Below are 14,752 nucleotides of genomic sequence, written 5' to 3' on the forward strand. Positions count from 1 at the left end.
TACAGTCACTAGAATTGCTCAGACAATGCCATGGCTGTAAAAGTGCTCTAAAACTAATATATTCATTCCGCAGATAAGCATGGATTTACTTGGAAATAAGTCCCACTGAATTCACTAATAGTTGCTGCTGCTCCCAATGAAGTGTGCATCATATCACAGTCCTCCAACATCTTTCAATGTGCTGCTGTGAGTTGCTATGAAAACTACGGCCTGAGATATACCGTAAATGAAATAAATTGCCAATATCATTAATGACATAGGTGTGGACATCTTATTGTGATATTCCTTAGTGCATATAATACTATGCATGTAATATGCAGCTTTGTTTATTAACAATTCTTGTGATAAAGATAGGTGTGCTCAAGCTGTACAGTATTTCGTCCTTTCCCTTTAACAATGTTCCTTGTAGTGTTGGAAAACCAGAAAAGGGTTATTATTTTTCTGTCATTGATCCTTTCAAACCTTAAAAAGAATTAACTTTTAAAAATAAAATGGTAACATATAGAAGGTCATGATGACAATTAATTATTTGTAAGAAAATTCATTAGCATTCTGTTCCCAGTTTTAAAATGGGAGATTCCTTTGTTTATCAGTGTTTTGTAGTCTGAATGTGAAAACAAAGGTCTTTCTGTTCCCCATGGGTGCTGGAAAGCCATCAGGACGGCAGAATCATACTGTTTGTCACTCATCAGATGATATAATATGGGTCACTCTTACCACCACTACTTCCTACTCACTTCTTGAGCCTTTCTCTCCTACTTTCTGTTCTTGATACAGTGGTACCTCGGGTTACAGACGCTTCAGGTTACAGACTCTGCTAACCCAGAAATAGTACCTCGGGTTAAGAACTTTGCTTCAGGATGAGAACAGAAATCGCGCGGCGGCGGCAGCGGGAGGCCCCATTAGCTAAAGTGGTAACTTAGGTTAAGAACAGTTTCAGGTTAAGAACAGACCTCCGGAACGAATTAAGTTCTTAACCCAAGGTACCACTGTACTTTCAATTCCTCATGGAGTTTTAGCTAAGTCACATGAACCCTGTACACTGTAAACTTTGCATCTGTTTTCCTATGAAATGTTAGGAAATTCTGGAGGCCGTAGAACAGTGGAGGGTTAGTTTAAATTATGTCTGTTATATTTGTTTTGCAAGATAGTGCTGGGAAATGTAGCTTAGGGGGTTTTTTTTGTTCATTCCTTTCAGTTTCACAGCATTTTCAAAGTTTCAAAGCTTCACACAATCAAAATACAGCAATAATCAATAAAGCACAGTCCACGTCCTAAACCATTTAGATATTTAAAGGCCAAAACTAGCACTTTCAAACAGATCTGGAAATAAGTTGGGGAGCCAACGAACTTGACGCAATTCAGATGTAACATGAAGATAAAAAATGTGGTCCCATCAGCATCCTACCTGTTGCATTCTTGTGCCAGCAGAGGTTTCTGACCATTTTTCAGCAGGGAAGTAATGAACCCATGTGTTATTGTGGCAAGATCTGCCTTCACCAGAAAATAATACTTTTGTTTTATTACAAATTGCGGGTGTGCCCTTTTCTGATTTAGATCAAGCCTGAGGCAGGGCAAAGCTTAGTTTTAGTTTTGTTTATTATATTTAAGTATCATTTCACAACATTCAGAAGGCGTCCTAAATCAATTTACGGTAGAATAAAAATATAAATATAATTATAAAACAAGAAATGTAATAAAAAATAACAATAGAAATACTAAAAGTGTTCATCTAAAGATAAAGAAAACTTTCTTTTTGCACCACAGTCCCATTCTGTACTGGTTACTTATTGGGGCAAGGGGGAATCAGCCAGCAAGGACTAGAGATGTGAATAACACAATACAGTGGTACCTCGGGTTACATACGCTTCAGGTTACATACACTTCAGGTTACAGACTCCGCTAACCCAGAAATAGTACCTCGGGTTAAGAACTTTGTTTCAGGATGAGAACAGAAATCATGCTCTGGCGGCGCAGCGGCAGCAGGAGGCCCCATTAGCTAAAGTGGTGCTTCAGGTTAAGAACAGTTTCAGGTTAAGAATGGACCTCTGGAACGAATTAAGTACTTAACCCAAGGTACCACTGTATCTAATTTCACTCTTGGGTCCGCTGTTTAGCTCCTTCACTTTCTTCTGTCTTATACAACACTCCCTCCATATCTTTGAAGGAATTAGAAAGTTCTGGTGGGCTCTTTTTGTTTAAATTTATGGCTCTTACTGATGTAGGTGGCGGTAGGGAGATTGCTAAAACTGAAAGTGTGCCATTTTTGGTGGCGGGCAGGGGAGAAGCCGCTTTGTATGCAAACTTAGACTTTGCATTTGGCCATCTTCTACAACTCTGTGAGAGCCAGTGCAGAGCACTAAATTTGGATCAGGGTACAAGTTCCTTTTCCACCACGAACATTGACCTTTGGCAAGTGTCACTCCTTTCAATCTCAGTTTCTTTCTTTATAACATAGAAATAACAAGAGACCTGCCTTCCGGGGCTGCTGTGACAGCAAAGACAGTAATCTGGGCCCCATCTGCACTATGCATTTATGGCAGTAACCCACCACTTTAAACTGTCACCACTTCCCACAAAGACTCCTGGAACTGTAGTTTGTTAAGGGTACTGAGATTTGTTAGGAGACCTCCATGCCCCACACAGAGCTGCGATTTCCAGTGTTCCCTTGGAAGAGGCATTGATTGTTCAACCACTTTGAGAACTGTAGCTCTCTGAGGGGAATAAGACTCTCCTAACAGCTCTTGGCACCTTTGACAAATTACAGCCTCCAGAATTATTGGGTAGTGGTGGCTGGGAAGCCATGACTGTTTAAAGTGGTATAATACTGCTTTAAATGTTTAGTTCAGACGAGTCCATAGAAAGCATATTTAAAGTGCTAGGTAAAAGTCAGAGTGAGGTGGCAGATGATTTTGGACATCACAGAGGACAAGCAACTTGTTAGTTATAGTAAGAGTGTATTTTTCTGCTGGGAAACAGTGCTTGTGGGATTTCCTGATTCAGGTGCCAAAATAACTTGGCCAGCCTTGGTACTATGCAGGGCTTTTTTTCCAACCGGAGCTCATCAGAGCTCAGCTCCTGCATCTCTCAGGTGGGCACCCCATTGCCATTATTTCTTTTTTAATTATTTTAACACATTCTTTAAAAAAAACTTTTACACAGTAATAATCATAAATAAATAAGAATAAAGATGTGCACCCCACCACCGAGACCATTCCATTACAACTATCCAACCTCCCAAAATTTAAACACCTCTTGTGATGGTTTGACCCCTTTCTGTTTTAACTGTACAAATTCCACAAACACCCTCCATATCTCCTCAAAATCATTTCTCCTGCATATTCCCCGTCTTTCCTTAATGACACATGTTAATTTATCATTAATAGCTATATCCCACACCTCTTTATACCACTCTTCCGTTTTATATTCGGCTTGCCACTTCCACTTCCTAGCTATAATAATTTGCGCAGCTGTCAATAAATTTGTGAGCAAGTCCTTCATAGCTTGTGAACCTTCCACCCCATCGTAAATTGATAATAATGCTACCTCTGGACTTTTGGTCAGCTTTAACCCAGTGGTTTCTGTTATCTCCTTAAACACCCTTTCCAATATTTTTTTTTACATATTTACACCCCCACCACATGTGAACATAATTCCGTTTCCTGGCATCCCCTCCAACATAACACCGAATATTCCTTGTTTATTTGATTTAATCCGACTAGTGCTAAATACCATCTCCAAATTAATTTATAATAATTGCCATTCTAAGAGAATAAGGGAGAAGTTAATGGTAAGCTCCTGCACCACTTTTTCTAGAAAAATAGCACTGGTACTATGTACCTTTACTTAGGAGAGGGTCAGGGGTGGACTTTGGTAATCTTTCGTAATATGGCACCCTGTGTGTAAGGAAAGGCCTGTCTCTAAGGTGCAGCCAAGGTTAACAGGTCCAAGAGCTCAATCAAAAAGCTGTTCTTCAAAAACACATAAAAACTTTATTTAAAAAACAAGGTTCATCGAAGAAAAAGGCTTCAAATGACAACACAAGTTAAAGCTACTCAGAAGCAAAGAAAGCAACAAGACTGTCTTGTCTGGTTATTAATTAGCTAGCACTCAAGGTGGTGCAAGTTGAGCAAGAGGTTCCTGAGCATAGAACAGAATTCAGTTTGGCAGCATGACCGGTAGCAGTGATCATTGCACGATGAGCGCTGTCTTACAATAGCCCAAACCCCGAGTTTAAGCAAAACTGACCCGAATCATAAGACCTGATATGCCCAATCATAGGGCTTAATTGGTAGAGCTTTGAAGATAACAAGCACTCACCCCCTCCCTTCATGGTGTTTGGATCACCCCACTCTCATTAGCCTTAGCCTTGAAGGCCTAATAAGGGACACCTGTGCTCAGCTTCAGTACTCAGGAATCCCACCAGTTTCTCAAAAAGACTAACAAATCAGGCCCAAAAGATCTATTTCCCCACACTGTGCGAGGCCAAACTTTGGCGTGCCCAAATGGATCTTCTCAATTTTGAGCCCCTTTGGCTTGGCACCCTGTGCAGGGGATCTGCCCCACCCCACCCCAAATCTGGTGCTGAGAAGGGGTGCTCTTTGCTGTCCCCCCACCAGGCAGCAAACGTCTTAGGTCAAAGTGTTTAGTACGCCGAGGCCTTTCATTGGTTAGCAGGGCAAGGGACAGAAAGGGGAGCGAGCGTGTTTCTGGTTGTTCCCCAAGCGAGGGAATAAATACCATGGCCTCTCTGTGGTGTGTAGCCAGAGTAGCTGACCTAACGCATTCAGATGGCCATTTCCCAACGGGGGAAAGCCTGTGAGGAGTTTCCTCCGCTGTCGTAAGGAGGCGCTTCTGCCCTGAGGGAGAATTCTCGCCACCCGAGAGAGACTTGTACGACGGGAACTTGTTGCCACTTGCCCAAGTCTGAGCAGAGAGGCTTCGGCGTCGAGGCTTCTCTCGCCTGAGAGAAGCAACGTGGGCTGCTCAGGGCTGGGAATCGGTGCGCGTGTATGCTTTGCACAGCGTGGTGCGGCGGCGGCCGTCTCAGGCTGCCTGCTACCCTTTCAGGAAGCCCATAAAAAGAGGAACAGGGTGGAGAGAGAGCGCGCGAACAAAGCCAGTGTGCCCCGCGCTGCGGACCTGATGGCAAGGAGCTGCTGGCGAGGGTCTGCCCTGCCGGGAATGACTCCGCAGCCCGGCCGCGGGAAGAGGGGCGGCGAGGCGGCGCAGAGGAGGTCCGAGGTGGTCTGAGGAGGACCTGCCCGTCCCCGAAGGGCAGATGTGGTGGCACCGGTCGTGGGATGTCCCGCGGAGCCCCCCCGGGAAAAGCACCGCCGCCAGGTACTGCCGGCCGGCCAGGCTGGGACTCTGCTGATTTCCTCTCGCCGTCTGGGCTGACGCCCTGGTCTCTCGCACGGAGAGCTGTTGTTTACATCCTGCTATTGTGGAGGGAAAGGGCCTTTGCCATGGAATCCCTTCCTCCCCTTGGGGCCATTCGCCGCCTGCGTGGAGGAAGGGAGGCCTGTGTGGAGTAGGGGACAAGGCGGCCAGGCTGCTCCTCCTCCCGTGCTAATGGCTTTAACATATATCCGAGAGGCTGGTAGGATGCAGGGTGTCCTGAGAGGAGAGGAAATGGGGGTGGGGAAGCAAATGTGGTTCCAGGAATCCTGAAAATTTCCCCCTCAAGAAGTCATTGTTGTGATGGAGCTGCAAAGGGGGTATCCTCATTTCTTCCTAGATACTGTTGTGGGGTGTAAGGAGGGTGTGTTTTGGGCTCTTCCCCCTGCCACTTTTTTGTGGTTGGAACTGGAAGGGTTCCATCAATGACTTCCCTCCCCTCCCCAGGGATGCTCTCCAAACTTGCTCCCATCCAGGGCTCACACTGTTGTCGGGCAGAACATTTTTACTGGTGAAATGGTATTATTTCTGTGAACTGCTTTGAGGTATTAACAAGTGGCATGTAAATGTTGTGTGACAGTCGCTTCGGGTGGCGGATGCTGAAGGGTGGGGAATGGACCAAGACGAGGGTGCCACACAATCTGCTCTGCACCCTTGACACTAGCGTGCTGCTCTCAGGTGCTGTAGAGGGTGCTACCCCATTGCCAGCATTGAAAGTAAGATTTAGCTGCCTGCCCAGTTGGCTTCTGTACATGGAATGGGGGGTGCACTTGCCTTTTGCCTCACGCAGCAAAATGTATTGAGCTGGCCTGGCTTGTTTCTATGCTGGGCTCCCAGTGAGCTGATGTGTGAAAACTCAAGGAGAAGGAAGGAGCTGGCTGTGAAGTTCATTTGCTTTGCAAAAAAGGAAAAAAAGAGGTGTGTGTGTTGTGTGGGTTTGAGGGAGTGATGATGTTGACAGCTGCTCCCATTTCCAGGGAACAGGTGTGGGTTTCCTAGGTGAAGTCACCATCTCCCTTGGTGAGCATAAATAGTCTGCATGTTGAGCGATAAGGCAAAGTGGTACGTAGCTTTCCATTTCTAAAACCACAGAGTGGTAGGCCTTTGAATACCAGATCTAGGTGAGAGGGGAAAAGCAAAACAGACAGCAAGAAACTATTCAGAGCAAGAAGCAATGGGATGGAGGGAGAGGGGAATGTCTGGCCACAAACATAATGTGTTGCTGTTCCCTCCATACATTCCACTCTACCACACTGTACTGCATCTTCCCTCACACACATACCCTGTGACCCACTGAAGATGTCTGAATATATCCCCTTGAAAGCACTTGTGCAGATGGAATCGTTTCTTAGTTGAATGCTCCTGAGAACATCTGAGTTGGTCTGGGCAAGCTGCAAGGATAACTCAAGTACGATTCATTATGCTCTGTCTCATGAAATGGCAAGGATTTTAAAAGCAGTGGCATGATGAAACACAGCAATGCAAAACCTATGTCCCTGACTTCAGGAAACTCTTTATCTGTAGTCAGGCTGCACATTTTGATTAACTTGCCTTCTGGAAGGGCTAGAGACTTACTTAAAAATAATAATTATGAAAGGCACAGCCCCTGGGGCAATCACTCCAGTTGCACCATGCATAATCTGGCTTTGGTTATGTTAATGGGTGGCATATAAATAATACAGTTATTATAAGAACATTTGCTGCTTGAAAAGTCTTCGAGGGCAGCCTGAGTGGAAGTGGCTACCATATTTGGGGATATACATTTTCCCCCAATACTGTTCAGTGGTTAACTTGGGATTCCCACCCCTCTCCATCTTTCTTTTCCTGGCTTTTTGCTTGAAGCATCTCAACTCTTAATCCAAGTGGTGTCTTCATACTGATTGCTCTTACACTTATCGGACCGCTGAGACAGCAGAGATTTATAACACTAGGTAAGAGATCTACTGGAGATTTGTAAACTTGGATAATAGTTCTGCACTCGGTATGAGATTATTTTCCCCTTGGGAAGACTTAATGGGCTGGACCAGGTGACCTCCTTTTCTTGCCAGGTTCTGTATGCATAATATGTCAAAACACACGCTAGGGTTGTGCCAATTTTTTTTTAAGGCTTTCAATGAAACTATACCATATAAAGATGCAGAAAAATAAATCTTAGATCAAATATAACTCATGTAGTCCTTGGAAGAACCCAAACAACATTTAAAACAAAACAAAACACATGAGCACATATTGAGCATATTCAGTTGAAGCAAAGCTGTATCAGCTGTGTCACAGTCAGGAACTGGAAATCCAGCCTCACAGTTTAAGAGATTACAAAGCAGGGGGTGTGGGCTTTGTGCAAGATAAAGGGCCTATTATGCTATAACACTTTTAATAATAATAATAATAATAATAATAATATGCTGCCCATATGACTGGATTGCTCTAGCCACTGTGGGCGACTGCTAGCAAAATAAAACATCAAACATTAAAAACTTCCCTTTACAGGGCTGCCTTCAGATCTCTTCTAAAAGTCATATACCATAGTTGTTTATCTGTTTGACATCTGATGGGAGGGCATTCCATTACTGAGAAGGTTGACGAGCCCCATCTGCCCCTAATAAAAGAAAATTAGACCACATTGAATAGAATGTGTCTTGCTTTGTTTAGCCCTTGAACAAGTAAATTTTTTGTGTCAGCTTCTCTGATATAGCTAGGAACCAAACTTGCTGTATCAGGCTCCTGTTGTGACTCCCTCAAGATGTTTCCAAATGCAAGTCACAAGCATTCTTCCTGCCATAAGCAGGAAGTTAACAAGCTAATGTTCTGTGGGCCACAATTTGTTATGTTGTGGGCAATTTGTTCTGTCCTATTCCAATTTATAGTGAGACTGTGATCACAAGCCTTAGCTGGGATTTGTGCTGCTCACATACAGCCCTGCTGCCATGAAGAACTGCCATAATGTAAGGCAAAATAGATGCACACAAGTGTAACTCCAAAGAGAAAGATAATTAATCAAAATAGCTGAGAGTTTTGAAGAATATGGGAATGCAAATCTAATCATTTCCATGTTAGTGAAATTAAGTGATGAGTGTCAACAGAAATGAAGCCAAAACAGAACCACAGGGAAAAAAAGAAGAGGTATTAGAATGACTGGTATATTTGGGGGGAGGCCCATAGCTCCGTGCTAGAGCCTCTGCTTTGCATGCAGAAGGTCCCAGGTTCAATCCCAGCTTAGATTGGGCTGGGAGAGACTCCCTCCTGAAGCCCTGGAGAAATGCTACCAAGTCAATGTGGTCAATACTGAACTAGATGGACCGATTGTCTCATTCAGTATAATGCAGCTTCCTGTGTTTTATGTACCCCAAGGATTGCAGAAGTACCGACCAATCAACCAACTGAAAATCCTTTTGAAAATATAACAATTAATGGGGCACACCTTTAAAGAACAGCCCTATGGTGACTGAGCATTCTTGGTATCCATGGAATGCTGAGCATCAGTCAGAAAACAAAAACGTGGTGGTGGTGGTGCAGAGTGAAACAGAATGCAACACGGCATTCTGGAGGAGAGCATTACTTGATGGCTGGCAGGAACCCTGCTAGGAAGTTACCAATACACTTAATTTTTGTTGTTGCAGGTCCTATTTGTCTAATCTGATCTGGAAATTCCAGGGAGTAATCCCAGAGAAGCAGGACAGTGAAGCCTCTAGGAGGAAGTTGCGCCCTGGCTCGTTCATAATGTTCCACATTGCACTCACATAAGGCTGAAAGCTAGGCTCCAGGAATTACAGACGGCAGCTTAGGCTAAAGGCAGCAGTGGGGAAATACACAAAATGTGAACATTTGCTTGGAGACACTTGATGTCTTTAGTTTTCACCAATGGCGGCACAAACCAAACAAGCAAAGTCCTAGCTCACAGGGGAGACCTCAAATTGCTTTGCAGGGATATTTCCATAGGTAACTGATACCAAGTGCCTTTGCATGTAGGTGATCACCAGCGCCAAAAGTTATTGTCATGCCACAGGAATCAATTTTTAGGGGCTGGGGGGACTTCAGCCCCCACAATAAAATATTTGAGGGGGCTGGACACCCACAAAGTTGATGTGCGTTCCCCTTCAAATAGTGTGTGTATGTGGGGCACAATATTTTATTCAAGTTGGCACCTCTGATTCATGCTTAGCTTTGTGTTTTCGGTCCAAACCGAATTAAACTTTTTGTTTGAGTACGTATTCTCTCTTTAGCTTCCATTCCCTATAAAGTATTGCAGTCTGTTTGCTCTGTTCAGGCACGTGGCCTGAGACTGCAAATGAGCCGGTAGGCTCCCATTAGCAGCGGCAGAACGGTGAGAACACCCTGCTAGGTCCGACAAATCCAGATGCTTAGAGCAAAAGCACTTCTTTCGTCACTCCGTGGCGCTGCCACCAACCCGCCAGCCCTGGGCCACAGTCCTAGGCCAGTATCCCAGATGGAATTCCCTCGCTGGCCTGCGGATCCCCCACGGATGCAAGTAACCCCTACAGTTGCACAGGCCACGCTGCCCCCAGATCTGTCCCCTAGTCTTCCTTGAGCAGAGATGTGTCCGTGTGTCAGTTCTATTTCTCCCGCCGGGTGCCTGGAGGGGAGGGCGCTCCTCCAGGCCTTCCCTATTTCGACCCGCCCCTCGCTCCGCCGCCGGCTGCCGCGCATGCAGTGCGCACGTGGGAACGGCAGGTGGAGCTGGCCGCCTGCGTTTGCCTGGGTGTGCTGGCTGCGAGGAGGCAGCTTCCCGGGCAGCTATCTGGGGTCCTCGGGCGCTTACCTTGCTTGCTGCTGATACTTCCTGCAGCGCTCCAGTTTCCCGACGAGGCGCGCCGGGGATCGCAGCCGAGGGCTGAGCCGGGCATGGAGCGCCCACCGCGGGGACGCGCGAAGCTGTGGCGCGCCACTTGACTGCTGCTGCTGCTGGTCTTGGGGAGCTGCCCCGCAGATTCGCCCTCGGACGAGGCAGCCTGGCGCCGCTTTCCGCCTCTCGCTCGCCTTGGCAACGGATCCATGGACTCGGGCGAGAGGCTGCCTCCGCCTCCGCTTCCTTGTGAGCCCGATCGCCGCGGTCTTGTCCCGCGGGAATGACTGGCGTCCTCCCGGGCAGGTGAGCGAGCAGCAAAGCCGGCAGGCGCATGGAGCCGCAGGAGGGCACCGAGAGGGACTTGGGCGGCGGCGCTGCCGGTGGTGGTGGTGCCGCGGCGGCGGCGGCGGCGGCCACCGCCTGCTCCAGCTCGCCGTCCTCCGCTAGCTCGGAGAGCTCCATGTGTCCGGAGCCGGAGAAGGTCCCCGCGCGGAGGCACAGCAAGAAGAGGTTTACCGGGCTTAAGATCTTCGGCCGCAGGTGAGCGGGTGGGCGAGCTCTCCAAAAAATGGGGCGCAGGTCCCCGTTCGTGGGTGACGCCGGGGTGCCCCGATTCCCACCTGGGGCGCATCCTGGAGATCGCCTGACGCGACCTCTTCAGTCCGGTTAACTGCCCCGCCGTATTCGGGAGCCGGAGTGGAGTCATGGAACGTGTGGAGTTGATTCCCCTCTTCTCTGCCCGCTCCCCGTATTCTCAGCGCCAGTGTACATGAGACTAGCAGCCCGGGATTCCAGCCTGCAGCGTTGGGGTTTTGGAACGCGCGGTATCAAGAGCTGGTGGGTGCTGCGAATTAATAGGAAGGAAGGTAGAGCGTCTTGGTTACTTGTAGGTGCGGGAGGATGCACTCAAGGGTTGTCCCTGCCTATTCATATTCCTTGTCTTGGGGAGCATCTAAAGCATTGACCGGCATTGCAAACTGTAAACATCAAGGGCAGCTCTTGTTCTTGCCCCTCAAAAACTATTTTTTCTTTCTCACTGGTTAATCCTTGAGCACATTCATTCAACAAATGAAAGTGTTGTTATATCTGTTTGTAGAGAGTATGTGTGTGTGCCTCCACCCCCCTGTTTTTGTGGGGAAAGTTAATAGCTCCCCACCCACCCCATGCCTCCACCAAGTGCTTCACAAAATGTCCCTGGGCGTCATTGCCTGTTGACAAGGAATAGTAGCTTTTGAAACTAGTTGAGGTTACAAAAACAAAGGCTGTAGCCTTCTGCCTCGTTGTGACACTGAGCTTGCTATTCCCTCATGGTACCTAAATCTTGGAAGGAACTGGGCTGTTGGTATTTGTCTGGGAGACAGAAATGGAGGAGGCGGTATCAGGGAAGAAGAAACATCCTTGCCAGGCACACTACTGTATTTGTATGGTTCTTAGGGTTGTCCTTTCCAATGTGCTGTTTGCCCTCAGGCCCTGTGTAACATAACTGGAAATACTGATCTCATATTCAAACACAACTTTTACGTTTATATCCTGCCTTTCCTCCAAGGAGCTGAAGGTGAAATACATGGTTCTCTTCTTGGCCATTTTATGTTCACAACAACCCTGTGAGGTAGGTTAGGGAGAGAGCTATTAGCACAAGCACCCCTGTAAACTTCATGGCAGAGTGGGGATTTTAACACTGGTATCCGAGGTCCTAATCTGGCATTCTAACCACTATACCATAGGGACTCTCTTTGTAATCTCTGTGTTGCTTTTTGGACAACAGTGTCAGATTTCAGGTTTGGAGATTTCCAGAGTCTGTCAGCTGGAAAAGTCACACAGTATAGGAAGGTGAACTCACAGAAAACTCTTTCTTTAGTGTACAGCATGGTTTCCTACCTTTTTTGTCTCACAGATCACTTGAAAATTGCTTAGGTTCTTGGGGGACTGCTTAATTATTTTTCTGCCTATTGTAGCAAGTGTGGTGCAATGTGCTGGATGCTGAGTGATTTAGAAATAAAAGAAATGATATAAATGCAATTTAAAAACCAGAATTAACATTTATTACGATGGCTGTGCCATCTTTCATCTTCAACCACAAATCTACAGACACACCATGACCACAGTTCAGGAATCCCTTGGTGTACAGTTCTTGTGTGCGCTGACAAGTGACCTGACACCAATGATTCCCATGATTGGAAGATTTGTGATGGCTAACATAATCTAGACTACAAGAGTGCCACAAGTAGAAAGGAAGAGCTCAAAGTGCAATGCAGAGCAGATAACTCAAGCAGGTGAGCTCAGCCACGGGCTGATAGAAATACACATACATCTACACACCATTAGTGTGCATGGGATTTTTACAAAGTATAGGCAATATACTATTGAGGAGTTATTTAGAAGACTTTATAGAAAGCTGAGACTGAGACTAGTCCTGAAGGCAATCGGGGAATCCATGGCAGAAATCTCAAAACGTATGCAGAAATGTTTGCTCAAGAAAGTAAGCCAAGTCACATATATATCGCCATGGATTCATGCAAACACTATCTCCTTTAAACACTGGAGAGAATGGGAAGACAGAGTAATGCTCGCTTGCGCTCTCTCTCTCTCTGAGGGAGACAGTAATTTTTAAAAGGAATTTGGCCTTGCTAGGCCAGCTAAGGCTGAACCTCACTGCTTTGGGGGCTGCTTTCATGGGGCCCATGTTGCCACTGGGACAAGTGCTCACTGGCTGCAGTTATGTTGCTGGTCCAGTCTCAGACCAAGCCATTTCGGGAGAAGCTGGAGGGACCAGCAGATCTAATGCCCTAATGTTACCCCAATTGCAGGTAGGCAGCTGATGGGGGATGGCTAGCAAGTCCTCACCACCACTACTAATGCTGCCACTGCCCGAAGCCCCACTTTCTGGGCTGAGCTGACCACAAATACTGTTTGCCTTCCTTCTTGCTACAGCTTGAATCTAGTTTTGCACATGCAGGCCAGCAGTGTACACGTGCTTCTGGGATTCCCCTTGCCAAGTATGAATGTCTCTCAAGGTACCCTTGCACAGAATGAACATAATTAAAAAGAGGAGAAGCAAGGGCTAAAATTGCACACAATTATCAGCTATGCTGGGGGTGCTCCAAACACCCAGGGATGGGTAGTTCTCTTGTGACCTACTTGAAACTGGGCTGATCTGTAGTCTGCCTGCCTTTATTCCTAGGCATTCTCCCATAATATGGCAGTTGATGGCTCTAAAAGTTAAATCAATGGATAACCAAACTAGAATGCATTGTATGTTTGTAGTTTGTTTTGACCATCATGGTCATATCAACCAAATGCACTGTATATAAATGAATTCATGTTTTCCCTGAATAAACTTTCATTTTGTTTCACAATGTTTGTGAACTTTGCCATGGATAGTTAGAAATTCGGGCCTAAGTCCACAGAAATCTCTCTTTGCTGATTCTTTCCTCTTTTTTTATATGGTGGTGAATTTTGAGGTTATAAAGGCCCTGTGATAGATTTTTCATTCATATATATATATATATATATATATATATATATATATATATATATATTAAACTCGCTCATCTGTGATTCTTTTAAAAAATTGTTCTAATTGGTCACCTCTTTCTTAATAGAAACATGTGGTTATGGTAGCAGCTATTCTGTATTAAATATAGTGGTAAACCCATACACTTAAAATCAGCCTTTTAAAGGCTACTTACTACCAGGTGAATGTTTAAATACAAGGCTGGATAAAACTCTTTTAGGAGCAAGTGTGAGAATCTGGGTGCACTTCATCTGCTTCTGGATCCATAGTATCCAGTAACTTGACGCACTGCTGATTTTCTACCTTCTGCCCAGAGATTTCTATAGAAAGCAACTGCACCAGTGGTGTGGATGGGTTGTATGAAAAATATTTCAGTGGGTATAGTCTATATTTTGTCAGAGCACAACATAAATCCAGCATGAATGGATGACTCGGGAATAATACTAAACATACCTTTCCCAAACCTGAATTACAGGTCTAGCTGTGGTGGGGTTTGTGTAGAATATTTAGAAGAGCTTAGATTCAAGAGAAATATTCCCTTTTCTCTTTCTTATTTGAGAAGTATCAGACTCTCCCTTCCTATCCTTGCAGTTCAGCTGCCCTATCTTACACGACTGAGAAAAACCAGGGCACCTGTAATTGCTGGAACAGGAATGGAAGCATTGATGAAGCATTTCTGTCTGGGGCTGTGGTAACTCTGAAGCTCATGTTATACCATCTATGTCTTAGTGAGGGGCACTGCTTGTTAACGAATGCCAGTCTTTTCCCTCTGATCCTTGATGATCAAATTAGCATGCAAGTGATTAGGTCTTGTATACCTAGATCCTGAAATGTTAATTTTATTTTTTTTAAAAAAGCTGTTAAATCTGATCAAAACTTGGATGCTAATTGATTGCTTATGAGCAATCACTCTTCAAAGCTGGCATTTTGTAGGCTTCTGGTTTTAAGCCTTTGGGGTTATGTAGCACTTAAATTCAATTCACAGGTACAGGAGACACAACTGGACTGCCCGTGAAGTGTGAATTTGAGATGCT

The 14,752-nt window shown here is 45.6% G+C and overlaps 1 protein-coding gene across 8 annotated transcripts in view; it reads left to right on the forward strand.

Moving 5' to 3' along the window:
• DGKZ (diacylglycerol kinase zeta) overlaps positions 1–14,752 on the forward strand; it is a 135,877-nt gene that overhangs the window by 18,039 nt on the left and 103,086 nt on the right. The window contains exon 1 of one of the 8 annotated variants that reach the window (XM_083601407.1): positions 4,684–5,343. The exons of 2 other annotated variants lie outside the window; for them this stretch is intronic. In XM_083601407.1, coding sequence (XP_083457533.1) covers positions 5,282–5,343 — 62 coding nt within the window. In that variant the 5' untranslated portion in view covers positions 4,684–5,281. Of the gene's footprint in view, positions 1–4,683; positions 5,344–10,113; positions 10,745–14,752 lie in introns of those variants that run through there. 5 more of the 8 variants (XM_083601398.1, XM_083601405.1, XM_083601404.1 and 2 more) reach the window with 5 other exon arrangements.

Source organism: Podarcis filfolensis (genome assembly GCF_964270895.1).
Source record: "Podarcis filfolensis genome assembly, chromosome: 1".
Classification (NCBI taxonomy): Eukaryota; Metazoa; Chordata; class Lepidosauria; order Squamata; family Lacertidae; genus Podarcis; species Podarcis filfolensis.